Source organism: Triticum urartu, chromosome 5A, assembly GCF_056163025.1.
Source record: "Triticum urartu cultivar PI428250 chromosome 5A, HENAU_Tu73, whole genome shotgun sequence".
In the NCBI taxonomy this organism is placed as follows: domain Eukaryota; kingdom Viridiplantae; phylum Streptophyta; class Magnoliopsida; order Poales; family Poaceae; genus Triticum; species Triticum urartu.
The window spans coordinates 83,661,556-83,689,176 of NC_141877.1; the positions used below are offsets into that span (position 1 = coordinate 83,661,556).

At 46.9% G+C, this 27,621-nt stretch overlaps 3 protein-coding genes across 3 annotated transcripts in view; 2 read left to right on the forward strand and 1 right to left on the reverse strand.

The window, feature by feature from the left end:
- Positions 1–3,860, forward strand: part of LOC147970403 (uncharacterized) — a 27,618-nt gene extending 23,758 nt beyond the window's left edge. The window contains exon 4 of the mRNA XM_087523417.1: positions 3,718–3,860. Within this exon, the coding sequence (XP_087379543.1) occupies positions 3,718–3,860 (143 nt within the window). The remainder of the gene's footprint in view (positions 1–3,717) is intronic.
- Positions 3,861–5,329: 1,469 nt separating this feature from the next.
- LOC147970404 (putative FBD-associated F-box protein At1g32375) lies at positions 5,330–7,108 on the forward strand. The gene is made up of 3 exons (XM_087522649.1): positions 5,330–6,414; positions 6,502–6,602; positions 6,706–7,108. Exons 1-3 carry the CDS (start codon positions 5,424–5,426, stop codon positions 7,024–7,026), a joined length of 1,413 nt encoding a protein of 470 aa, XP_087378775.1. The 5' UTR covers positions 5,330–5,423; the 3' UTR covers positions 7,027–7,108.
- A 2,557-nt stretch (positions 7,109–9,665) lies between these two features.
- LOC147970405 (uncharacterized) lies at positions 9,666–10,604 on the reverse strand. The gene has a single exon (XM_087523418.1). It carries the CDS (start codon positions 10,602–10,604, stop codon positions 9,666–9,668), a length of 939 nt encoding a protein of 312 aa, XP_087379544.1.
- Positions 10,605–27,621: the final 17,017 nt, after the last annotated feature.

Consider the following 27,621-nt stretch of genomic DNA (forward strand, 5'->3'; position numbering starts at 1 on the left):
GGATCTAGCACCCCCCAATCACGAGTCTGAGGACGATGATATGCCCCTAGAGAATGCCGATGGTAGTATCTTTGAACCCGGTTATGAGGACCGGGCGTCAGAGCCTAGTAAACCAAAGCGCAAGTGGAAACGGAAGATCTATCCCGATTCTGCAGTTCGTAGGAGTGCTAGGATTCGGACTACTAAAAAATTCCATGACGAAATATGAAAGGAACCTTTTGGAATAGCAGAGGTCTAAAGGACTTGGCTAAAAGAAGGTTTCTTGCTGAGGCATCTTTAGAGCAGCGTTTAGATTTCATTGCTCTATCGGAGACTGGTAGAGAAAACTTTGCGCCCTAGTTTCTATCCTCTCTTGCGGGTGGTATTGATTTCAATTGGCATTGCCTCCCTCCGCGAGGAAGATCGGGTGGTATCTTGCTAGGTGTGAGATGCGATTCGCTTGAAGTCCGAAGTGTAGTGATGGGCGACTTCGCGGTTAAGTTTCGAGTCAAGTCTAAAGTAGATGGTTTCAACTGGGCTTTGGTGGCAGTTTATGGTGCCGCACATCCCGAGCTTAAACCGGAGTTTCTGGTGGACCTTGTTAGAATCTGTGGGTCAGAACAACTTCCAATTTTAGTTGGGGGTGATTTCAATATCATTAGGAGGAGAGAGGAGAAGAATAATGATAACTTTGACGGCAGGTGGTCGTTTATGTTCAATACCATTATTGAAAGCTTGGATCTGAGGGAGATAGAGCTTTCTGGTAGAAAGTTTACCTGGGCTAATGCTCTGCCAAACCCAACTTACGAAAAACTTGATCGAGTTCTCGCGAGCGTGGAGTGGGAACAAAAGTTCCCTCTGGTTACGGTGCAAGCTCTCTCGCGGGGAATATCCGATCACACACCCTTGTTCGTGGACTCAGGGGAGCCGAACCACGTGGGTAACAAGAACACCTTCTATTTCGAGATGTCATGGTTCGAACGCGAGGGGTTCTTGGACCTGATTGCCAGGGAATGGGCTAGGGGTGCAGGAGGTACAACTGCGGTCGAGCGTTGGCAGAATAATATTAGGCATTTGAGAAGTTTCTTACGGGGTTGGGCCAAACACCTCAGTGGTGTGTATAAGATTGAAAAGGATAGACTCCTTTCTCTTATACAGGCCCTAGACATAAAGGCCGAATCCATGATTTTGCTGCCAGCTGAGCTTCAGGTTAAAACTGAGGCGGAGAAGAGGTTGAAAGAACTGCTCCGCGAAGAAGAATTGTAGTGGGCTTTGCGAGCTAAAGTCCGCAAAGTGGTCCAAGGGGACGCGAATACTCAATTCTTTCATTTGATTGCTAATGGTAAGCACAGAAAGAAGCGAATCTTCCAACTTGAACAAGACGAGGGCACTATTTTAGGACAGGATAACCTAAAAACATATATTACCGAGTATTATAGGCAGTTATTTGGACCTTCGGAGGATAATTGTGTGTCCCTCGACGAGTCCAGGACTGAGGATGTGCCTCAACTATTGGCTGCCGACAATGATATTCTGGTTGCCCCGTTCTCAGAGAAGGAGGTGTTTGATGCTATTGCACAGATGAAAAACAATAAGGCTCCCGGACTGGATGGATTCCCGGTCGAGTTCTATAAAAAGTGCTGGCACATTATTAAGGGGGATTTGCTACCTATGTTCCATGATCTGTTCTCTGGATAGCTTCACTTATTTCACTTGAATTTTGGAACTATCACACTGCTTCCTAAGAAAACGGATGTTGTGAGAATTGAGCAGTTCAGGCCGATCTGCCTCCTCAATGTTAGTTTCAAAATCTTCACCAAGGTCGGGACTAATAGGCTCACACAGATTGCACATTCTGTGGTGCAACAGTCCCAAACTGCTTTCATGCCGGACAGAAATATCCTTGAAGGAGTGGTCGCCCTGCATGAAACGCTCCATGAAATCCATTCCAAAAAATTAGATGGAGTAATTTTTAAGGTGGATTTCGAGAAAGCGTACGATAAGGTCAAATGGCCATTCCTCCAACAGTCATTGCGTATGAAAGGTTTTGATGAAGCCTGGCGCCGACAGGTGAATCATTTACGCAAAAAGGTAGTGTGAGAATTAAAGTAAATGATGATATAGGTCATTACTTCCAGACACATAAAGGCCTAAGACAAGGAGATCCGATGTCCCCTATCCTGTTTAACATTGTGGTGGATATGTTAGCAATTTTGATAGGAAGGGCTAAGGAAAATGGTCAAGTAGGTGGATTGATACCTCATCTTGTTGATGGAGGTGTATCCATCCTTCAGTACGCCGATGATACAATTATCTTTATGGAGCATGACTTGGCCAAGGCGAGAAATATGAAGCTTGTGTTATGCCTATTTGAACAATTGACCGGGTTAAAGATTAACTTTCATAAGAGCGAGCTGTTCTGTTTTGGTAGAGCCAAAGAAGAACAGGAGGTTTATAGGCAATTGTTTGGGTGCGAGTTGGGAGAGTTACCCTTCTCTTACCTAGGTATTCCAATCCACCATCGTAGGCTGACAAACAGAGAATGGAAATGCATCGAGGACCGATTTGAGAAGAAACTGAGTTGCTGGAAGGGTAATCTCATGTCATACGGAGGCCGATTAATCCTGATAAATTCGGTGCTCACGAGTATGCCTATGTTTCTCCTATCGTTCTTTGAGGTCTCAGTTGGTGTTAGGAAAAGACTGGACTTTTATCGATCGCGTTTCTTTTGGCAGGGTGATGAGCTTAAAAGAAAATATCGGCTTGCTCAATGGGATATCATCTGTAGACCGAAAGACCAAGGGGTCTTGGTTTGAGAATCTAGAAGTTAAGAACAGATGCCTTCTTAGCAAGTGGCTGTGGAAGCTCTCATCGGAGAATGATGCTATGTGGGCCCAAATCCTTCGCAGCAAGTACCTCCAGACAAAAACTTTGTCCCAGGTCACAGTCAGGCCGACTGATTCACCTTTCTGGAAAGGACTGATGAAAGTCAAACAATCTTTGTTTAATAGGATGAAGTTTGTTATTGGAAATGGCGCTAGTACACGTTTCTAGGAGGATACTTGGCTCGGCGAGACACCCTTGGCCATTCAATATCCGTCTTTGTACCGTATTGTTCGACGACGTGAGGTGTTCGTCGCATCGGTATTTCAATCTACCCCCCTTAATATTCAGTTTCGACGGTCGCTAGTGGGCAATCGTTGGGAAGAATGGCTCTGTCTAGTTAGGAGACTAATGGAGGTTCAGCTTTCTCAACAACCCGATGAATTACGCTGGAAACTGACTAAGTCTGGAGTATTCACAGTTAAATCAATGTATATTGATGTTATTAATTCGAACTCCATTCCTACCTCCAAGCATGTTTGGGATGTCAAAGTTCCTTTGAAAATAAAAGTGTTTATGTGGTTTGTTCATAAACAAGTTATTTTAACCAAGGACAACTTGATAAAGCGTAATTGGACATGACCTACTAGGTGTAGTTTCTGTGATCGGGATGAGACAATCAGACACCTCTTTTTTGATTGCCCGTTGGCCAAAGTCCTTTGGCGGATGGTCCATATTGCTTTTAATATCAATCCACCGAATTCTGTCAACGCATTATTTGGGACATGGCTTAATGGGATTGAGCCTGACTTAGCGAGACACATTCGGGTTGGAGTTTGCGCTTTGCTGTGGACTATCTGGACTTGCAGAAATGATTTGGTTTTTAACAGAATATCACGTATCCATTTTTTGCAGGTTATATTCCGAACCACGGCACTGATCCGTTCGTGGTCGCTACTCACTCCGATGGAGGCCAGGGAGCCTTTGGTTACTGGATCTTTCCGCTAGGAGATGATAGCTCGGGATATCTTCAACCGGTTTGGATGGCGGTCATGTAATAGGATAGGCAATTAGTTTACCTATTTATTTTTAGCCAGCCGGTTGTGGCGTCTTTTCGTGGCTAGTTGGTGTTTCTAGCTTTGTTTGGCTCTGTGTGAGCCTTCTTTGCTTTTTTATTACTTTTGGAGACCTTGGAACCATGTTGGCACTGCTTTATTTGGTTAATAAGATGGCCGTATGCATCACTCTGATGCAGAGGCCGGGGAGTCCCCCCTTTCAAAAAAAATAAAATAAAAATAAAAATAAATCACTTCCATAAACATTTTTAGTTGGGACAGGACAAAAGAAAGAAAAAGAGAGCACTTTAACAATAAAAAAGAAGTCACCAATGCAGTATGTTGCAACACACGTCCATTCTACTAGCTTTTTTAGCATTTGGGAGTAAAAAATGGTTTTCAACAACAGTCCTATCCTATTTTCTGCAAAAAGTTTTTTGAGGCAACCCAACAAAAAGACTCTAGGTGTTGCAATATACGGTGCAACCGCGGATGCCGTAAACCCTGATGGGTGGGACCCATGTGATGTGATGTATGTAGAGTAGAAGGAAATACGGAGCCACGCAACACAGTTAACGTCTGCGGACCGCATATGCGCCGTATTTGTATGTAAAGGTTTTGTATCACTTCAATGTGTACCGCAAGTTGTAATAGTAAAATGATCGTTTGCGCCAAGTTCAAGCATAGCCGGTGTAATTTACTCGTGTAGGGGGCTTCCCCCAGTTTTGTAACTCCCTTTTGTAATTACAACTCTCTCTTAATTGGAAAAAAATAAAACTCTCTCTTTTCCAATGTTAATGAAAATGACAAGCAACGATTGTTGCTTCTTGGAAAACAAGTATATACCCCCGAAGGGATTCTTGGTATGCAGCGGCTTCGCTTTGGTTGATGGTCTTCATCTTAATTTCTTGAACTGGATTGTTGGGGAGCGAGAAGAAATAGAGAGGAAGGTGGAGGAAGCAGCGGTTGACATGAAATATGAAATTCAAAAGAAGCACTAATGGAGGGAGCCATGCCCTTCCGCCCCTTCTCTCATGATCTTTCTCATACCATCGCCTGTGTCAAAACTCTCGTCTACAAAAGTTGCGGTTGTCCACGCAGGCAAAGAGCAGCGGGGCCAGAATGTTGCCAGCATGTCGCTCACTAAACGTATGTCCTCTTACTGTCCCGTCAGCCGCTGCAGTCCAAGTACTAGTCTGGCGGTGTGGTAACGGAGAATGAAGACGAATGGAGGGTTTTGTAACGGAACACATGGAGGTTGAGGGAGGGCCGGAGGCCGGCGGCGTGGTGGAGAATTAGGGTAGGCCTGCTGAGCCGCTGAGGGAATGAGATTTTATAGGACCGAGAGCCAACGTTGGATCGATACATCGGACAGTATCTACGCCGTCCAACCAGCTAGACAAATCCGACAGATTCCTATTTATACGGTGGTTCCCTCCGTCATCGCAAACCAGCACACAGACACAGAAACACTCTCTCCCCAGAGAAGCCTGCTTCGGCGGCTCTGACGATCTCGTGTTCTTCCACCCACCAACCCTAATTCCGCAGCGGCCAAACCCAAAGGAGATGGAGGCTGGCGGCGCTAGCACGACTACTACGAGGAAGAGGAAAGCAGCTGCGCTCGAGGGCCATCCGGCTCCGGCGCCGGCGGCAGCGGCGACCGATCCCGGAATGGGCGAAGACGACGGAGGCGGATCGGGTGAAGATCGGCAAGATCTCGACCGCCTCAGCAGCCTTCCCGATGCGATCCTCGGTGAGATAATATCCCTCCTCCCCACCAAGCAAGGGGCTCGCACCCGGATCCTCGCGTCCCGGTGGCGCCACCTCTGGTGCTCTGCGCCCCTGAACCTCGACTGCCGTCACCTCGCCCGTACATGGCACGAACTCCCTGCTCTCATGCATCGCATCATTAACGCCCACCAAGGCCCCGGCCGCCGCTTCTGCACTCCGGAGCTGTTGTACACCATAAACGACATAGATGGCGTGGAGGCCTGTCTCCTATCCCCCGCTTTGGCTAGGCTCGAGGAGCTTAAGCTCAACAGCTGGAGAAGGCAGCCGCTGCCGGAATTAGTCTTCCGCTTCTCGGACACCCTCGTTGTTTTCCGCATTGAACAGTGCAGCCTCCCGGACGCCACCGTCCACAGATTTCATTTTCCCCGGCTTCAGCGGCTCGAACTTGTTCATAGCAGCATCACGGAGTGCTCACTCCACAGCATGATTGCCGGCTGCCCTTCTCTGGAGTTCTTGCTAATTTCTCGGTGTAGTGGACCTCGTTGCCTCCGGATCAATTCACTTGTCCTCAGAAGCGTTACAGTCAGCAATTTTACACTGGGTGCACCCATGTTAGACGAAATCGTCATCGAGAGTGCCCCTTGTCTCGAAAGTCTATTCCATCTAGATCAGGACCGGGATTTGCGTGTATCAGTGATCTTCGCGCCTAAGTTTGAGACCTTAGGCTGTACCAACTCCACCAGGCTCCTCTTTGGTTCTATGGATATTCAGGTAACTCCAGCCTTAATCATTCTTACCATTGAGACTTCTAGTAACTTCCATCCCTATGTGCAATGTGCACACACGTTTTTAGCATATAATTTGCACATGTATATTGTCTAATGTTGGCTTTCATCTTTGATGAAGGGATCACGCACAATCAAGTGTTTGGCTCTCAGCATGCCCACTCTTAGTTTGGATATGGTTATTGGATTGATGAGAAGCTTTCCGTGCTTGGAGAAGTTGTACATTCAGGTGATGATTAATTGTTCACTGACCATAATACCTTGTGTTTGGCGGCTCATTTGATCTACTTGTTTTGCTGAAGTTGTTTTCTGTTTGCTGATGTTCTTTCCAGTGCAACACGTCAAGGAAGAACAATAATGTGTGGCGTCGTAAATACCGCGATCTTCTCAGAAGTCTTGACATCCGTCTGAAAATTATGGTGTTGAAGTATTATTCCGGCAGAAAACCAGATGTTGATTTTGTCACATTCTTTGTCCTCAACGCTAGACAGCTAGAGTCGATGACACTTATGGTCCAGACCGACGATATCGACGAGGACTTCTTGGCAAAACAGCACCACAAGCTTCAGCTGGAGAAGAGGGCTTCACATGGTGCTCAGTTTCATTTCACTGCGGAACGACGCCACGAATTTGGATACAAATTATCCTTTTGAGTGGTAGTTTTGAAAATACTTCATGTTTGGTCCAGTGAGAAGTTATTCTATGCAACCAGTAAACCTTATTTTATGTTTTTGTCCAACAACGATTAGCTATTGTGTTTGTGGTATTTTAAGTTTGTATTTTTTTTAACGAAAATGCTGATGGAGCAGCTTTTCATTGATACTTGGGTTTTTTTTAGAGAGTTATTTTACAACAGCTTTACATGTGCAGTCCTCCACTAGGTGGACATGCCTTCTCTATTGCCTGTAGTGAGCTTTCCTAGTCTAGTTCTCTTGGTCTGTTGAGGAGGGAGATGGCCTTGCCCCGTCCCGCCCTTTGCCAGACCGCTGCCTCTTCGATCATCCGTTCCACCACAGTCGTCTGCGGCGATGGTTGGTTTCTGAATATCCTTGTGTTGCGTTCGTTCCATATCGACCACCAAACCAGCTGAACGAGTGCGCTCCGTGGCTTCTTTGTTGATGCAGTAATGATGCCATTGGACTGCTCGATCCAAAGCACCAGGTTAGTGGTGGTGGTGGAGGGAGCGAGGTTCGGATGAAGGTTGCAGCGAGCAATGATGTCATGCCAAATTTGGATGGAGACGGGGCAGGAAGCTAGCAGGTGCACGACATCCTCCATCGGCCCATTGCATAGAGAGCAAGACGGATTGTGAGGCCAGCCTTTCCTCGAAAGAACATTGGCCGTGTTGCAGCGGCCAAGCAGAGCCAACCATGCAAATAACTTGCATTTGCCCGGTGCATCGGATTTCCAAAGGAACGCAGCCCACGATGGCCGAGTGCAGCCTCAAACTGAATTTTGTAAGCCGATCTCGCCGTGTACACGCCGTTTGCTGTCCACTTCCATTGCACTCGATCAGGCTCTTGTGTTAAGTGTATATTTTGGACTCCCTCCCACAGTTTCAGGAATTCCCTTGTTGCCTGTGCAGAGAGGTTGGCTTTGAGGTGTCGGATCCATCTGTTGTTCTCCAAGGCTTGTGCGACGGTGAGGTTTTTCCTGGTGCAATGCTGAAACAGCGTCGGGAAGGCGTCCTGGAGGTTGATGCCCTTAAACCACGGCTCCTTCCAAAAGAGAATGCGGTCACCCTTGCCCAACTGGAAGTCAACAGAGGCGTTGAAAAGTGATCTGATCGCAGGGTCGATAGGCAAATCCATCCCCTGCCATGCCTTGTTGCCGTCGTTCCATGAGAGCCATAGCCACCTCACCCGTAGGGCGCGACTTTGGGCTGGCAGGTTGAGGATGCCAAGCCCTCTGAAATCCTTTGGCTAACATACCATACCCCAGTTGACCAGGCATTTTCCTCCGGCCGCCACGTCACTGCCCTCCTAGAGGAATCCACGACGAACCTTGTTGATCAGCTTAGCCAGCCAAGATGCTAATATCAAGGCGAGCATTTGGAAGATCCGCATCGCCGAGAGCACGGTTCTGACCAAATCCAACCGTCCATCAAGGGAAAGAAAGGCAAGCTTCCAGCCCTTCATCCTTGCAATGAGCTTGTCGCAGATCGGCTGTAGGTCATTCTTCTTCAGTTTCTTGTCCGTCAGTGGCAGGCCTAGATAGGTGCAAGGAAATTCCTTGATGGGGCAGCCCAAGTCTCGAAGAAGTTCTTGGAGGTCGATCCCGTTGCAGCAGATAGTGGAGACCGAAGATTTTGCAAAATTAGTATGCAGCCCCGTAGCTTCTCCGAAAAGCTTGAGAATTTGTATCAGTGCAAGTACCTCCTTGCGGCATGGGTTGAGGAACAAGATTGCGTCGTCCGCATACAGAGAAGTCCTGAAGGGCAACTTTTGGTTGCTGATCGGTCCCAGAATCCCGGCCCTCACCGCCTTGTCGATAAGCATAGCAAGGCAATCCATGACCAGCACAAACAGGAGCGGTGATAGCAGGTCTCCCTGCCTTAGCCCCTTCACCAGTTGATCGGGTCAGATAGATCACCATTGACAAGGATCCTTGTCGAAGAGGAGCTGAGAAATGCTGACAGACAGTTGGTGAATCCTCTCCCAAACCCTCTTGCAACAAGCAGTTCAAGCAGGAACTCCCATGACACCGTATCAAAGGCGCGTTGAATGTCAAGTTTGAGCATTAGCGCCGGCGTGTTTGCGCGCCGGAGGGCTTTGGCTAGCCCGCTGACGTAATAGAAATTGTCATGGATGGCACGCCCTTTGATAAACGCGTTCTGGCAGGGACCGACGAGTTTATTCATCCGGCGCTGAAGCCTCGTGGCCAAAATCTTGGTGATCAACTTGGCGAAGCTATAGACAAGGCTGATCGGCCTGTAGTCTTTTGTGGTTAGGGTGTCTGCATTCTTTGGAAGAAGAATCATAGTAGCATGGTTGAGCCGGTGGAGGTGTGCCGCCGCGTTTGCTTGCACAACCTCGACAACCCTTGTCAGATCATCTTTGATTATGGGATAACACCGCTTATAGAATAAGCCCGTAAACCCATCGGGCCCCGGGGCACTATACCCATCCAGCTCCTTGATATTAGCCAGGATTTCTTCCTCCGTGATAGCCTCGTCCATCTCGGCAAGGTTCAGTCTTGTGCCCATCTTGGACAGGTTTAGCCTCCTGGAGCGGGGCTCCTTTGATCCGAAAATTGGCTCTAAGAAGGAGTGGAACGCCTTTACTTTTGCATCCTAGTCTGTGATGATCAGCCTGTCGACCTGTTGCTTGATGATGAAGTTCTTTCTCCGTCTGGCGGAAGCTTTTGCTTTGAAGAATTTTGCGCCTGCATCTCCCTCTTTTATGCCCTTCACTCTCAATTTTTCCCTCCAGATGACCCTGTCAAGCGCTGCATATCCTAGCCGCTGCATCTTCAAGGTGGCACGAACTTGTCTCTCTGCTGCTGTTAAGGGTCTAAGATCCATGACCCTGTCAAACTGCCCAATGATCTCGCTTGTAATGGCCGCTTTCATCTTGATGTCATTGCAGAATTGGCCTTGCCACCGTTTCAGTGCTTTGGCCGTGGCAGCAAGCCTTCCCGCAAAGTGGCAGACCGGATCCCCTGATGTCGGTGCCCCATGCCATGCACCTTGAACCACCTCGTCGAAGCCGTCTAGTTTCACCCAGTGATTCTGGAACCTGAATGTTCTGTGCTGACGGAATGCAATCTCACAGTTGAGGAGGAGAGGACAGTGGTCCGAGATGTCCGAGGACAAGGCTTGTAGCATGCAGTTGGACATTTTCTCCTCCCACTCTCCATTGATGAGAACTCTATCCAACTTCACCATTGTTGCGTTTGCTTGCTCATTACTCCATGTATATCTATGGCCATGAAGATATAAATCCTTTAGTTGAAGCTCGTTGATGAAGTTTCTGAAGGCAGTGATGCAGCGTCTATTGATCCTTGGGTTGTTCTTGTCTGCTGCTCTGGTTATGAGGTTGAAATCACCGATCAGCGCAAGGGCCGTGCCATTGGGTATACTACCCTGAATAGTGTCTTTGAGTTCATGAAGGAAGGCTAGCTTCTCCTCCCAGATCTGCGGGCCATACACCCCAATCACACCCACTGGAGCCCCCTTGGCATCGTTCCCAACAGCCGCCACCATGTCCCCTTGAACTGCAATGGTGGCCATGGATTAGTGGTCACCTTTCCATGGCATTAACACACCTCCTCTGGACCCAACAACCGGCACATAAGCAAACTCAGAGAACTCCATGCCACAACATTGGTTCACCACCGCTCTATCGATGAAGGACAGTTTTGTCTCTTGCAAACATACTAAGGATACATTGTTATGGTACAACAACTCCTTAACTACAGCTCTCCTAGCCGGGTTGTTCAAATCCCTCATGTTCCATACAATCCAGTTGTTTTCCATTGGCAAACCTGCTCGACGAACTGCAGACTTTCCGGCCTAGGCGGAGGCCGGCACCGGCACGGCGGAGCCTCTCTTGCCCGCCCTTGCGAGCGAGGAAAGGGCCTCGATCTGGACAGGTGAGAGTGGTTCATCAAAAGCCCTCCTGTACTCTAGCAGGCGTTGCTCTTCTGGCTCACCACACTCTGGGATGGCGAGCCCCCTCTTGGACATGACCAGCCTCCTTGCTTGCGCCATGATGTTTCCATGGGTCTTCGGGAACAACTTCTTCTTGCTGGAGAGGCGGTAGCTTCGCCGGGTGGCCGTTCCGGGTGGCTTTGTCGGGCAGCGGGGGCGGCCGCGCTTGGCCGTTGGTGCATGCAGAATGGCCAGCCCAACAGGAGTCGCTACAAGCTCCAGGAAGTGTGCTGTTGCTTGCTCGTGTGTGATTGGTTGGAAGATCACCTCATCATTGGCCTCCTTTGGATTCTCCTCCCTGTTCACAACAGCGGTGGGGCCCCCCATGCCATCACTGCTAGTGGGACCCGGCAAGCGTGTGGGCAGCGGAGTCAGCACGCCATGCAGGTCAGCGGGCGCAGCATCGTCCGCGGTTGGCCTCGGTCCGCCCACCCGACCATCCGACAGCGTCGTCACCGCAGTAGGCCGGCATGTGGGGGTTGCGATAGGCAGATCCGAGGCCGCAGGGGGGCAGACAGGCACAGTTAGCATTGGCGGGGAAGTGGGGGTCTGCACAGCACTGTCGGCTGTCTCCTCCCGAGAAAGTGACAGGGAGCCCATGCCCACCAGCGGCAGTGGCCCACCCACGTCCGCATGGTCGCCTAGGGGGTCCACTGCAGCCTACGACGAGACCCCGCCATGCAAGTTGATGGAGCCGCATCCTGCCACCACCGAGACCTCCCTGGCCGCCACCCGTACAGCCATGCCGGCGGCCGCCACCACAGGAGGAGGCGCCACTGCTGGCTCGTCTACGTCCGCCGGAACAAAGACCGAGGCAGCAAGCATGCGGTTGGCCTTCGAGTAGATCTCCTCTGACTGCATCACTCCGGGCACCCGCCGGTAGTGGCCGGAGAAGGGGCGGCGACGGCCCCTCCGGTGCGGCGATGGCCCCTCCGTTCTGCCACGGAAAGGCCAAACCCAGTTCACGCCCTCGTGACGTCGTTGGGTGTCCCATGCTCCCAGGGGTGAGGCATCTCCTCCGGCGGCAGCGCGTCATCGTCCTCGTCTCCCCCATCGCGGCGCACCGCGTACTCAAGACGGGGAGGGTAGTAGGTGACGGAGTCGACATGGACGGTCACCGGGTAGTGAAGCTTGCGAGAAAGATGCTCGGTGCAGGCGCAGGATTTGTCCTCCTCTCCCTCCAGGCCGAAGCCCGGTGGAAGCGAGATGTGCGCCAGTGGGTCAGAGCAGCGGACGCGTGGGCGCACAGTGAGGACCGTCTCCGTCGGCACCTCGTCGGGGTCGCCAACCCACGCCCAGATAACGAAGTAGGACAGGTCGAGCTTGTCGAGGGACTCGACCTCCACCTGGTAGAAGAGGCACTCCGGCAGCAGGTCTTGAGCGGTGTTGAGGGATAACTTGTGCGGTGGGATGCCCTGGATGAAGAGGCGAACGCTGTAGCGGCACTTGACGGAGGTCGGAAAGGTGAGGCGGTTCCACCGGCGCACGACGAGGGGGGTACCCTGAGCATGCACCATTTTGCACCCGCGCACCATGTCGAACCACTGGCGATGAGCGAAGCGCGCGAAGAACGACCCCGGTTGCATCAGCGAGACCTGAAGGCCATTGGGGGGCACATCAAGGAACTCCGTCCAAACGACCGCCACCACGTCCGCCGGGCCCAGGGCGCGCGAGCCCGCGACGGTGAGCATGAGGGCGGAGTCGTGCAGACACACCTCCTCATCGAGAGCCTCCTGTGTCTCGTCGATGAGGCACACGGTCTTGCGGTAGCGACGGTTCCCCCAGGCCGGGCGCCCGGGCCATAGGATAAGCGGGCGGCCATTTCCATGGTGGTCGAGGAAGTGCTTGCTGGCGGCGAGGGCCCAGCCGGAGGGGGTGGAGCCTGGGACGGTGGAAAGACAAGCCGAGAGCGAGCCAGAGCGCGATCGTGGCAAGGGTGGCCCCGGGGGAACACGATGCGGGCACGGACGGGAGGCCGGGGAGGCGGGGAGGGGCGGCAGGGCGACCCGTCAAGGGTGGAAAGGGGGACTCGAGCAAGGTGACGAGATGGGCAGTGGTGGGTGGTGTGGCCGAGAACGAGGCAGTGAAGACACCGGACGTCGCTATGGCAAGATGCTACACGGTGGGAAGAGTTGAGGCACCGAAAGCATCTGCCAAGGAGGTCCGCCTTATAGGCCGAGCCGCCATGAATGCCGAGGCCAGAGGTGGTTGGGTTAATAATGGCGACGGAGCCACCCACGGGCGGTCGCCGCCCCCTTTCTTGCCCTTGCGACTGACCACATGCCATTCTTGCGAAACTACGGCTTGCGAGGGGGCAGGCGGGCGCAGCCCCGAGGAGGAGTAGCCGCCCTCCCCCACCACCACGATGGATTGAAGGCGATGGCGCGACGGCGCAGGCGGGGCATGCGGGTCTTGCAAGGGAGGGGAGGCGAGGCGTGGGGAAGCAGGCGAGGCAGGCAATGAATGCCCGGAGCGGACCATCTCGATGAAGGACGGGGCCGGCGACCCGAGGGGGGACCCCGCGTCCGAGGGGGCAACCCTCCCCGAGGAGGAGCAGCTGGGCGGGGACCTGGCTGGGGTAAGCATGCTGCGGCCGGTGGACACCTCGGCCGGGTGGCGGAGGCACGGCCACACCGACGGCACAGGGGCCGACGACGCCGAGGGAGCGGAACCTAGCTACGGGAGGGAGCCAGGAGGAGAATGCCAAAATGGTAGTCGAAGTTTGTATTATCTTGGAACGTGTTCAAACAAGCAATTTATTTAAATGATATTTGCAGTTAGTTATTGTCTTAGGGTGTGTCTAGGACACATCTAGATGTGACATAACTATGTCACATCTAAGTTTTGTTTGTGGCCCTCTTATTTGTTTTTTTGCCTGATAATGTTTTTTCCTTCGCCCTGGGTGCCTTGCTGTGTTTTCTTTTGTACAGTGCCCCCGACTGGCCAACACCATTTTATACACTTCGAACAGTAAAAGTAATAAAGAAGTGAAGGCATCATGGATCGAACAAGGAACCTAACAACTTATTTGCGCTCTCCACTAACCACTTGATGTGATTAGATTACATGTACTAAGTGGAATGCGCAACATTAAGAAATCATCAGCAGCGACATAAACACACAGAGATCGGTTTTTGAAACTCGGACCTTTTTAAATTGTTGACTTGCAATTGGCCCCCTACAAACATACATTCCTCCTAGTTGTGAGTGGATGGTTGGCTTGCAACTGGGCCCCAACAAACATATGCCCCCTATTTGTGAGTCGATTGTTGACTTGCAACTGGGCCCCTACAAACATACGCCCCCTAGTTGCGAGTCGATGGTTGACATGAAATTGGGGTCACTATTAAAAAGTATGACGCGTCCTAGTTGCGAGTCGATGGTTGACTTGCAACTAGGCCCCGACAAACATATGCTCCCTCCTAGTTGCGGGTCGATGGTTGACATGCAACTGGGGTCATTACAAAAAAGTATAGCGCGTCCTAGTTGCAAGTTGATGGTTGACTTGCAACTGTGTCCTACAAAGATTCGTCCCCTCTAGTTGCGAGTCGACGGTTGACATGCAACTGGGGCCACCACAAAAAAGTATGACACGTCCTAGTTGTGAGTCGATGGTTGACTTGCTACCGGGCCCTACAAACATGCGTTCCCCGCCTAGTTGCGAGTGATGGTTGACTAGCAACTGGGATCCTACAAACATATGCTCCCCCTATTTGTGAGTCGATGACTGACTTGCAACTAGGCCATTACACACATACACCCCCTAGTTGTGATTCGATGGTTAACATGTAAATGGGGACACTACAAAAAAGAATGACACGTACTAGTTGTAAGTTGATGGTTCACTTGCAACTGGGCTCCTACAAACATAGGTCCCCCTGGCAAGTCGATGGTTCAGACTTGCAACTGGGGCCCTACAAATATATGTCCCCCTTAGTTGCGAGTCGATGGTTGACATGCAATTGGGAAAACTACAAAAAAGTACGACACGTCCCAGTTGCGAGTTGATGATTGACTTGCAACTTGGCCCCTACTAACATACGCCCCCGTAGTTGCGAGTTGATGGTTGACATGCAACTGGGGCAAATACAAAAGAATACGGCGCGTCCTACTTGTGAGTTGATGGTTAGCTTGCAACTGGGCCCCTACAACACATACGCCACCCTAGTTGTGAATCAATGGCTGACATGCAACTAGGGCCACTACAAAGAAGTACGACGCGTCCTAGTTGCGGGTTGATGGTTGACTTGCAACTGGGCCCCTACAAACATATGCCCCTGCCCCCCACCCCCACCCCCGTAGTAGCGAGTCGATGGCTCACATGCAACTGGGGCCAGTACAAAAAAGTACGACACCTCCTAGTTGCGAGTTGATGGTTGACTTGCAACCCGGTGCCTACAAACATACACCCCCACTAGTTGCGAGTCATGGTTGACATGCAACTGGGCCACTACAAAAGTATGACGCGTCCTAGTTTCGAGTCGTTGGTGGACTTGCAACTAGGCCACTACAAACATACACCCTCCCTAGTTGCAAGTCGATGGTTGATTTGCAGCTGAGGGCCCTACGAACATATGCCCCCTAGTTGCGAGTCGATGGTTGGCTTGCAACTGCACCCCCCCCCCCTGGACAAACATACGCCCCCTAGTTGCGAGTCGGTGGTTCACTTGCAACTGGGGCAACTTCAAAAAAATTGATTTTCGTGATGACTACTTGTTAATGAGGCGACTACAAAAACTACAAACTAAAATTGGGAAATTTTCTTTTTGTGAAAAAACAACTAGGCAAACACTTGCATATGTAGTATACAAAAGAAAAATTAACATGGAAAAAAGTGCATTAAGAAATAGGGGAAAACAAAAAAATAACATGCCCTGGCATATGTGTACCACACACCCGCCAGGTCAGGCCATCTCCTTCGGATTTGTATCAAAATAATAGAAATGGAAGAACATGGGAGGGAAGTGACGACTCGAGGGAGGCTGCTGTATCGATGTGATATATTCTCTGCTAGACCCGTCTATTCTAAAAAAAGCCCAACACAAACGAAGGCAATGCCGGCCCAACAAAAGAAGAAAAATAAAGGCAAAAACAGCCCGGCTCCACTGTAGGCCTTCCGGCCCAACATACTCTACAACATGGCGTGGATCGATCACGACACGGGCGATCACTCGAGCGCGAAAAATAAAGACACGTAGATCAGATGGCTGGACATCTAATGTGAGATCACTAAATTTTATCTAGATGTGCTTTAGCAATCCCGCTCAAAAAAATCAAAAATAAAAAAAGAAACACAAACACGGAAATGACCGAAAAACACATGGACAAGGATGCACATATAACTCGTGCTGGGACAACAACTACACGTGAGCCGTGCTAAAAAGATATGAATCTTGAAAATTGCATATAGAGAGAGAGAGAGGAAAAAAAAGAACATCACAGCCTAAGACAAAAGGGAAAAGCCAAGCCTAAAACAAACAAGAGAGGGCAAAAAAAACGTCGGTAGCCCACGTAGAGATGCCAAAGAGCAGCAGACAGCAGGCCAACAAGGGCAACAACGGCTAGTGGCGGAGGCGCGCGGGGGGGGGGGGGGGGGGGGGGGCATCCAGGGCCCGGGCCCACCCCAACATCCTAATTTCCTTGTAATATGCATATGAACAGTGACATCTTTTTACTGTTACCTGCAGCCGGCCCTCCCCAACGTCCAATTATATGCATTCCTGCCTCCGCCACTGACAACGGCACCGTGCAACAGGAACAGGCCGACAGTAGCATAGAGCAGCATACACACAGCCCACACACAAACAAAACCACAGCTGTGCAAATACAACAGATGGCAGTTCGAATCTTAGAGCCTTCAGATCATGTGGTGGAGAGGTTAGATGTGACATAGTTAATTTTCATCTAGATGTGAGTTAGCCAAACTGATTGTCTTATCATGATACTAACCTTATTTCGATAAACCTGCCTCGGTTATCCAAACCTGGATTATTTGCCTCAATTACAGGCCCCGGTTACAGGGGTAGTTTTGTGGCAAGGTGGATTTTCTAAACCGGGATTGTAATTGTGGCGTTCTATGTGACAGCAAGCATGTAGCAAACAACGTGAGACCGTTCTGCATTTGCTGCACACTCGAGGTCACCACTTACCTCCAGTCCTAATCCTCCTAAATTAGGTATAATTCGCACCTCAGAAGGAGGCTAGAGGGGTGGGTGCTTTCAAACCAATACCCGAAACCGAGTTGAACTGAAATATATAGGCTAAGTTGGTTTTTTTTCTTATTAGGTTCGTTTTGAAAAATAGACACTATTCCGTGTTAAGTTTTAAATTGGTTTTCGATTGAATGAAACTGTATACTACACCGAAGTAACCGAATCGTGAGAGTCTGCCACCCTCGTGTCTCTCTGGCGCAAGCACAACAGGCTACCTGATTAGTCTAAGTCACTGGCTAGCTAGTTTGTTGCTTTGGCAATTGTACATAGATTCATGCAAGCAGAAACGCATCGGTCTAGTGCACCGATTATAGGATTTCGATTATATGAAAAATACTATTTGGCAGTTTTTTTATTTGAGATGATTGACGGCTATTATATAACAAATCGATCCATGACACGCTGCTTTGACCGATGATGGTGCACACGTATTTCAGTTTTCTAGTTGACCGAACAAACCAAATCGATAAATTTTGGTTAATAAGGTTCGTGGCAAATTTTAGTGTGATTATTTTGGTTGTTACTCCCTCCGTTCGGAATTACTTGTCGCAGAAATGGATGTATCTAGATGTATTTTAGTTCTAGATATATCCATATCCGAAACAAGTAATTTCAAACGGAGGGAGTAGTTTACAGAAACCAAACTTCTAGAAACCCGAATGAACCAAACCGAATTAACCATATAAACTGAATGCCCACCCTCAGAGCGGCATTTTTTATGTGAGGAGTCTGGCTTTGAAGCTGATTGGACCATGTAAGGAGGAAGGCGAGCAGGGTCTGCCTTGTTATCAGTTGTAAGCAATGCAAGTGCCTTGTAAATATTTGGGTGACTCCGGTGAGGCCCTGAGCATCATTTGCTGACCTGAACTCGAGATGTGATGATCTTAGTTCGGTTCGTTGTACTGACAAGAGACTACTCTCGGTAGATCAATCTTGTGATGATTGATCTCATTCATTCTGGTCAGTAGGGTATGTTAAGAAACATGTTCATGATGCTAATTTTTTGATATACCGATTGTAGTTGACTAATTACGTGTCCAAAATGCACAAGAATGGAATTACAATGAGCTGCTGGAGAGAGAGAGATTTAGAGAGAGAGAGAGAGAGAGAGAGAGAGAGAGCAGATGTTGTTGGTGCTAGTCAGAAAGGCAAGGGCTGAGCTAACGGCGGCGATCTCCAGACCTCTTTCTCTTCTCTTGTTTACCCCTGTATCTCTTGTGATGGACCACCATATGTGTGGCGTCATTGTATTGTGGTTTGTGTTTTATCTGTAAAGCGGGGCGTGAAGACTTTTTCGGTATTTGCAGACTCTTTAAGTTCAGGGATACTGCAAGTTAATATATTTTCATCTGAAGAAATCATATCCTTTTATTACTTCATTTTGCTGCAATATATACTGACTATATTCTTTTCTTAAACAGAAAACGAGGGAATGATCAATGAGAGGATGAAGAGACTATATACCAAACAGAACCAAAGCATGCTTCTGAATGTAAATGCTACCCACTCGCAAAAAAAAAAAGAATGTAAATGCTACTGACAACAATTACATGAATGAAATGCTAGGGTCCATTGTCTAAAAGACTAAAAAGACAATGCTTATATGTTGATCTTAGGCAGTCCACTGTGAAGTTCCAACAACTTCAGATCACGGTGAGGATTCTCTCTTCAAATTTTAGGTCCGGGTGTACAACAGGCTGAAGATTGGACTTTTGTTCGGAACATGTAGAGATGATTTTGACAGTCTCGACCATGAAGCCATGAACTAATATTTGTGGCCGAGGAGTCCGCCACTAACCCTGCATGCAATGCATCTCCATAAGGGTGAAATTGTGTTGGAGCTCCGGCTCCATGTCACCCGTTTTACTATTCACACGTGAAAATTACACTTTGAGGTTTCACTTTTTTTTTGAAAAAAAATACACATGAACATAGAGATGTATACTACATCTCTGTAAAATTTCGGCATTGGTGTGAGCTACACAAAAAAATGATGGTGCTAGAAACCTAAAAGTACATGTTTTTGTTTTTTTGTCCAGCTCATACCGAAGTGTATCCGGTCATGAAATTTTAGAGGTGTAGTGTACATCTCTATGTTCATGTGTATTTTTTCAGAATTTTTTAAATCCTCAAAATATGATTTCCGCACATGAACAGGAAAACGGTTGTGATGGAGCCAGAGCTCCGAACAACTCATCCATAAGTCATTTTGGGAGAGCATCTCGAGGAGACTACTTCCATCCTACCCTCAATTTAAATAAGGAGCTGCCCAAAATTCTAGTTTTGGTGTTCAATCCCTATTAAAAATTCACGATGTTGAAGGATGGGATGACGTGAGGAGAGATAGAGATGAGCGTCGGCCACGGTGAGGCCGAGCCAAGACCTCACCGTAGATGGGGAAGATGCTATGAGCGGCAACGAGCTGCGGCGTCCCATGCGAAAATGAGGAGCATGTTGATGGGTGCAGGTTAGGGGGTGTGGGGGTCGTTGGAGTTGCTACAGATCAAGGGGACTTAGAGGGATGGCGTTAGGCGGCGGCAAGCACGTCAGTTGGGTGAGATCAAGGGGAGGGTGGGGCAACATGCGGCAGCGCCCGCCGACCAAGGGGATGGAGGCCGACGATTAGGCTAGGGTTGGTGGGCAGACGCGTGAGGAAGAAGATGAACATGGTTGGGCTTGAGGAGGAAGAAGCGATGGGAGCCGCTAGATGTCCATCTGATTGTCAAGAAAGTGACTGATCCTAACATTTTTTCATGCACCTCATGGTTAGGTTACCGACTTCACGTGCCGCCTCCATCTATGGTTTCAATTGCGCCGCCTGCGTCGGCCTCCCATGCCATCACGGATATTCCCTCCTGCCGGTCCCTGAATGTGGTAGGGTAAACCTGCTTAGCCTCCCCCACGCCACCCACATTCTTATTGTAGCCTGCCATGATGTGGTGTGCTGCCACTGTGCCGCCCGCCTCGTCTTCTTTGTTGCTGCCCGTAGACTATGCCTCACCTCCAGTGGCGCTGCTCTCCATCTCCCACTTATGCAACCGAAGTAAGCCACCGTGTCGAATATGATGTGGAAGTGGTGGTCATCGCGAATGAGAAGGGAGGAAAAAAACTTTGATCCATTGATGAGTGGCTTCCACTTGTCACTGTCCATCTAGAATAAAATGGAGTGGAGGTATCATCAGTCTACTTGAGAAGAGATTCAAAAGTTGTTCTCCCTATTATAGGGGATCACCTTACGCTGCATATAGGGATTGAAGTTTTTGGTAGTATCCTACAGATACTCTTATACGAAACATCAAATGTGCAACAGATCAGTAATACATAGTGGAACTTGTGAAGAGAACATTTTAGAGCAATAGCTAAATACTCATGTGTTGCCATGGAAGTGACGTTAGTAGGATCAATCTACGGTTATTCTATTTTACTAATGCCCGCGTGGAACATAGTTTCTGACCATGTCTATGCCCAAAATCTACCTCTAGCCTTACTACAAATTGTGTTTCCCAGTTGGTCTGTGCATTACTTATTTTTGTCAGTTCCCAGCTGAAACTACAAAGTGACATTAAAAGTCTCACTTCTCAATATGGATAATTATACATGGACTATAGAATCATTTCTAGTTCTGTAATCATTCAACAATGAATACAACTACCGGTTTCTTGTTCAGATCCACACCAATTGATGTCAACAACTTTGGTTCAACTCTCCTGATTTCTAGTCTTTTATCAATAGCGCGACAACCATAGAATAACAAATGCTAGGAGCAAATAGAGTTCAGCTACTTAAAATAAGAGATTTGCATCATAACTAGATAATCATTGGACACTTTAATAACACGACTAGCATCGGTGCATAGAAGTTACAACCAATGTTTTTTATTTGTTGCATTTTCTAATAACCATTTTAAGCTCAATAATTACACAAGGATGCATCTAAAGCCTGCTCTAGTGTCATCATGTGTGGTCTAGTGCTTCATCAATGCCTTTCCCTCCGAGAATTAAACTAAAGCCCGCATGCAAACAAAAAAGGTATGTGTTTCAATCGATACAAATGAAAAATATATATCATGTTTATGTGTAGGAGTGCATCTTGGGGGAAAGATGTGCAGTGACATGCCAAACTCTTGTGTTCATGAATCAAAGGAGGAAGGACTTCATGTTCGAGTTCGACACTACCACCTGTATCTCTTCTTAAGTTGTCATTGACGGAGCAAAATACTGTCAGATCCCTCGATAGGATTCATGAATAGATCAGAAGTATCGAAACGGAGTCTACACACAATTTTGAAGGAAATATGCCCTAGAGGCAATAATAAAGTTGTTATTTTATATTTCCTTATTCATGATAAATGTTTATTATTCATGCTCGAATTGTATTGATCGGAAACCTTAATACATATGTGAATACATAGACAAAAACTTTGTCCCTAGTGAGCCTCTACTTGACTAGCTCGTTGATCAAAGATGGTTAAGGTTTCCTAACCATGGACATGAGTTGTCATTTGATAACGGCATCACATCATTAGGAGAATGATGTGATGGACATGACCCATCCATTAGCTTAGCATATTGATCGTTCAGTTTTATTGCTATTGCTTTCTTCATGTGAAATACATATTCCATCGACTATGAGATTATGCAACTCCCGAATACCGGAAGAATACCTTGTGTGCTATCAAACTTCACAACGTAACTGGGTGATTATAAAGATGATATACAGGTATCTCCGAAGGTGTTTACTGGATTGGCACATATCGAGATTAGGATTTGTTACTCTGAGTATCAGAGAGGTATCTCTGGGCCCTCTCGATAATGCACATCATAAGAAGCCTTGCAAGCAAAGTGACTAATGAGTTAGTTACAAGATGATGTATTACGGAACGAGTAAAGAGACTTGCTGGAAACGAGATTGAACTAGGTATGTGGATATCGACGATCGAATCTCGGGCAAGGAACATACCGATGACAAAGGGAATAACGTATGTTATCATAACAGTTCGACCGATAAAGATCTTCGTAGAATATGTAGTAACCAATATGAGCTTCCAGGTTCCGCTATTGGTTCTTGACCGGAGAGGTGTCTCGGTCACGTCTACATAGTTCTTGAACCCGTATGGTCCGCACGCTTACCGTTCGATGACGATTTAGTATTATATGAGTTATGTGATTTGGTGACCGAATGTTGTTCAGAGTCCCGGATGAGATCACAGACATGACGAGGAGTCTCAAAATGGTGGAAAGGTAAGGATTGATATATAGGATGATAGTATTCGGACACCGGAAGTGTTCCGGATAGTATCGGGTATTTATCGGAGTACCGAGGGGCTACCGGAACCCCCGGAGGAAAGATATGGGCCATTGGAGGGGAGCACACCAGCCCACAAGTGGTGCCCCCCCAAGGAAGTAGGCCAAATTGGAGAAGGGAACGAGGGGGTTCGGCCCCCCTCTCCTTCCTCTTCCCCCCCTCCGGAAATAAGGAAAGGGAGAAGGCCGGATTGGGGAGGACCCCAAGTAGGATTCCTCCTACTTGGGGCGCCCCATGGTGCCTCTCCTCCCCTCCCACCTATATATACGTGGGGAGGGGGCGCCTAGAACACACAACATCAATTGTTAGCCGTGTGTGGCACCCCCCCTCCATAGTTCACACCCCCAGTCATATTCTCGCGGTGCTTAGGTGAAGCCATGTGCGAATCACTTCACCATCATCGTCACCACGCCGTCGTGCTGACGGAACTCATCTACTACCTCGACACTGATACGTCTCCAATGTATCTACTTTTCCTAACGCTTTTCCTCTTGTTTTGGACTCTAATTTGCATGATTTGAATGAACCTAACCCCGGACTGACGTTTTTTTCAGCAAAACTACCATGGTGTTGTTTTTGTGCAGAAATAGAAGTTCTCGGAATGGAACGAAACTTTGTGATGACTTTTTATACAATAAATAAGAATTTCTGGAGCCAAGATCCATCGGTGGGGGGCACCTGGGTGGGCACAACCCACCAGGGCGCGCGCCCCCTCCTAGCGCGCCCAGGTGGGTTGTCCCTACCTGGTGGCCCCGCAGACCCTAAAACCGATGCTATAAAATCCTATTTTTCCAGAAAAAAAAATCAAGGAGAAAGAATTATCACGATCCACGAGACGGAGCCACCGTCACCTCCCGTTCTTCATCGAGAGGCCAGATCTAGAGTCCGTTTGGGGCTCCGTTGAGGGGGATCTTCGTTCTTCGTCATCAGCATCCCTTCTCCATCGCCAATTCCATGATGCTCCCCACCGGGAGTGGGTAATTCCTTCGTAGGCTCGCTGGTCGATGAGGAGTTGGGTGAGATTTATCATGTAATCTAGTTAGTTTTGTTAGGGCTTGATCCCTAGTATCCAGTATGTTCTGAGATTGATATTGCTATGACTTTGCCATGCTTAATGCTTGTCACTTTGGACCCGGGTGCCATGATTTCAGATCTGAACCGTTTATGTTATCACCATTATATCCATGTTCTAGATCCGATCTTGCAAGTTATAGTCACCCACTACGTGTTATGATCCGGCAACCCTGGAGTGACAATAGTCGAGACCACTCCCGGTGATGACTATAGTTTGAGGAGTTCATGTATTCACCGTGTGTTAATGCTTTGTTCTGGTTCTCTATTAAAAGGAGGCCTTAATATCCCTTAGTTTCCAATAGGACCCTGCTGCGATGGGAGGGTAGGACAAAAGATGTCATGCAAGTTTTTTCCATAAGCACGTATGACTATTTATGGAATACATGCCTACATTATATTGATGAACTGGAGCTAGTGCCGTATCGCCCTAGGTTATAACTGTCTCATGATAAATATCATCCAACAAGTCACCGATCCAATGCCTACGAATTTATCTTATATTGTTCTTGCTAAGTTACTACCGCTATCGTCACTATTGCACTTGCTACAAAACTATGCTATCACTATTACCGTTACTATTACTGTTGTCACTATTATCAAAACTATCATATTACTTTGCTACTAATCACGTTGCTGCAGATAATTAATCTCCAGGTGTGATTGAATTGAAAACTCAGCTGCTAATACCTTCAAATATTCTTTGGCTTCCCTTGTGTCGAATCTATAAAATTGGATTGAATACTCTACCCTCAAAAACTGTTGCGATCCCCTATACTTATGGGTTATCAAGACCTTTTTCTGGCACCGTTGCCGGGGAGCATAGCTATATTTGTTGATTCACTTGGGATTATTACCAATTTATCACTATGAAGAATCTGAAGGATGCTAAGGCTAAGATTTATCCCTCTAAGACGAGGCGAGGTAAGGAACTGTCATCCAGTTCTGCTTTAGATTCACCTTCCGTTATAAGTAAACTTGCAACACCACCACACGCTATCAAGTCTGATATGTCGCAAGTTATTGATTATGCTACTTCTGCTATGGATAATGCTTATGATGATGCTAGTACCTTGCTTGATGATGATGATGTGCCACTTGGTGACTTTCTTGATGAACAAATTGCTAGAGTAATACAAAATGATGTTGTTGAATCTGATGATGAGCTTGAAACTGAAACTCCTGAAAAACCTGCTAGAACTAGCCTTCCTAGATATGAATTGCCTAAAGTACCGAAAGGTTATGTTATGAATGAGGAGACAACTAGAGATATTCTTGCTTGTAGGGATAGAGATGATCTAGAGAAATTATTATGCAGGTATAAGGAGAAATCTCTGAATGAAATATGATCCTAAGTTTGCTACCTCACCAATCTTTATTGATGATAAGGATTATGAATTCTCGGTCGGCCCAGAGTTAATTACTTTGGCTGAATCTGATCCTTTCCATGGTTATGAAACTGAAAATATTGTGGCATATCTTACTAAGTTGAATGAAATAGCCACCCTTTTTACTCATGATGAGAAGACTCTCTATTACTTTATTCTCAAATTATTTTCTTTCTCATTAAAGGGTGATGCTAAAGCTTTGTACAATACTCCTGCTCCTGGTTGTGTGCGTAGTCCCTAGGATATGATTTATTACTTCTCTGAAAAATATTTCCCTGCTCATAAGAAACAAGCTGCTTTACAGGAAATATTTAACTTTGTTCAAATTAAAGAAGAGAGTCTCCCACAAGCTTGGGGGAAGCTTTGCCAGTTACTTAATGCTTTGCCTGATCATCCTCTTAAGAAAAATGAAATACTTGATATCTTCTATAATGGACTAACTGATGCTTGTACGGATTTCCTAGATAGTTGTGCTGGTTGTGTTTTGATAGAACGAACTGTTGGGAAAGCTGAAGAATTATTGAATAATATATTGAAAAATTATGATGATTGGACTCTTCCTGAACAACTAGTTAAACCCACTCTGAAGAAGAGGGGTATATTATATCTCAGTCCTAAAGATATGCAAGAGGCATAGAAATCCATGAAGGAAAAAGGTATTAAAGTTGAGAATGTCAAAAATTTACCTCCTATTGAAGAAATATGTGGGCTTAATACACCACCACTACCTAAGTTGGTAGAGGTAAATTCTCCAATTAAGTTCAATGATAATGACAATCCTCACAATATGCACCCTAGCCAATGTCTGTATGAGTTTGAAAATTACATTAGAAAACAAGATCACTTCAATGCAAATGTTATGAAACAATTGAAATACAATTCTGATATGATTTCTTGCTTGAGTGACTTGTCATTTAGAATCTCAAATGATGATAGAGGTGTTGGAAAGCATGCTTTTATGGTTCAAACTCAGTTAGAACAAGTTGCTAAATCTCAAAGAGAATTGCTTGATGAAATGAATAATAATACACATGACTTTGCTGTTAGAGTAACAACTAGAGGAGTAAAATGACTCAGGAACCACTTTATCCTGAGGGACACCCAAAAAGAATTGAACAAGATTCACAAAGAGTTAACACTGATGCACCTAGTCCTTCTAGAAATAAAATGAAGAAGAAAAATGATAGGACTTTGCATGCTTCTAGTGAGCCTGAAATAGAAAAACCTCCTGATAATGATAATGAAACTTCTATCTCTGATGCTGAAAGTCAGTCTGGTAATGAACACTCACCTTCTGGTAATGAAAAAGATAATTATGAGGTTCATGAAAATACTCAAACAAATAATAAAGAACTAGACAACGATGTTGAGATAGAACCATCAGTTGATCTTGATAACCCACAACCTAAGAATAAGAGGTATGATAAAAGTGACTTTGTGGCTAGAAAACACGGTAAAGAAAGAGAACCAGGGGTTCAAAAACCTATGCCCTTTCCACCTAAGTCAACTAAAAAGAAAGATGATGAAGAATTTGAACGCTTTGCTGAAATGCTGAGGCCAGTCTTTTTGCGTACTCGCTTGACTGATATCTTGAAAATGCCTCCTTATGCAAAGTACATGAAAGACATCATCATCAATAAAAGAAAAATACCAGAAGCTGAAATCTCCACTATGCTTGCTAATTATACTTTTAAATATGGAGTACCTAAAAAAACTTGGAGATCCAGGAATACCAACTATACCTTACTCTATCAAAAAATAATTGTGAAAACTGCTTTATGTGATTTAGGAGCTGGTGTTAGTGTTATGCCTTTCTCTTTATATAAAAGACTTGATTTGAATAAACTCACACCTATTGAAATAACTTCACAAATGGCTGATAAATCAACTGCCATACCTATCGGTATTTGTGAGGATGTGCCCGTTGTTGTTGCCAATGTTACTATTTTGACTGACTTTGTTATACTTGAGATGCCCGAGGATGACAACATGTCAATTATCCTTGGTAGACCCTTCTTGAATACTGCAGGGGATGTTATTGATTTCAATAAAAGCAAGGTCACTTTTCACATCAACGGTAATGAACATACGGTGCACTTTCCGAAGAAACAACTCCAAGTGAATGGTATTAATGTTATTGCAAAATCTCCGACAATCACTAATGGAAGTTTTGAAATACCTCTACCTACTTTCAAAAAGAAATATGAAATGCTTATTGTTGGGTACATTCCTATCCCCATTGAGGTAACTTAGTGATTTACGAAAGTTCTTTGGTTTCATGCTAATCGAAAGTGGTTGTTAATAAGACTTGATCAACCTTATTAATGGATCATTTTTGATAGGTATGAAGTTGATGAATTTAGTAAGAACTACCTTCTGCCCCTACTTTTTGTGTTCTATTTTTATTAGTTAAACAAAATAAAATGCCATGTTTTGTTTGTTTTCCGAATCTTCCGTGCAATAAAAAATGACCGAAAAATAAAAAGTTCTCAGAATACTCTGAAAAATTAATACGACTTTTCCGAATATTTAAAATTTTCTGGTGCACATAATATCAGAGGGAGGTGCACCACGTGGGCACAACCCACCTGGGCGAGCCAGGACCCCCAAGCGCGCCCTGGC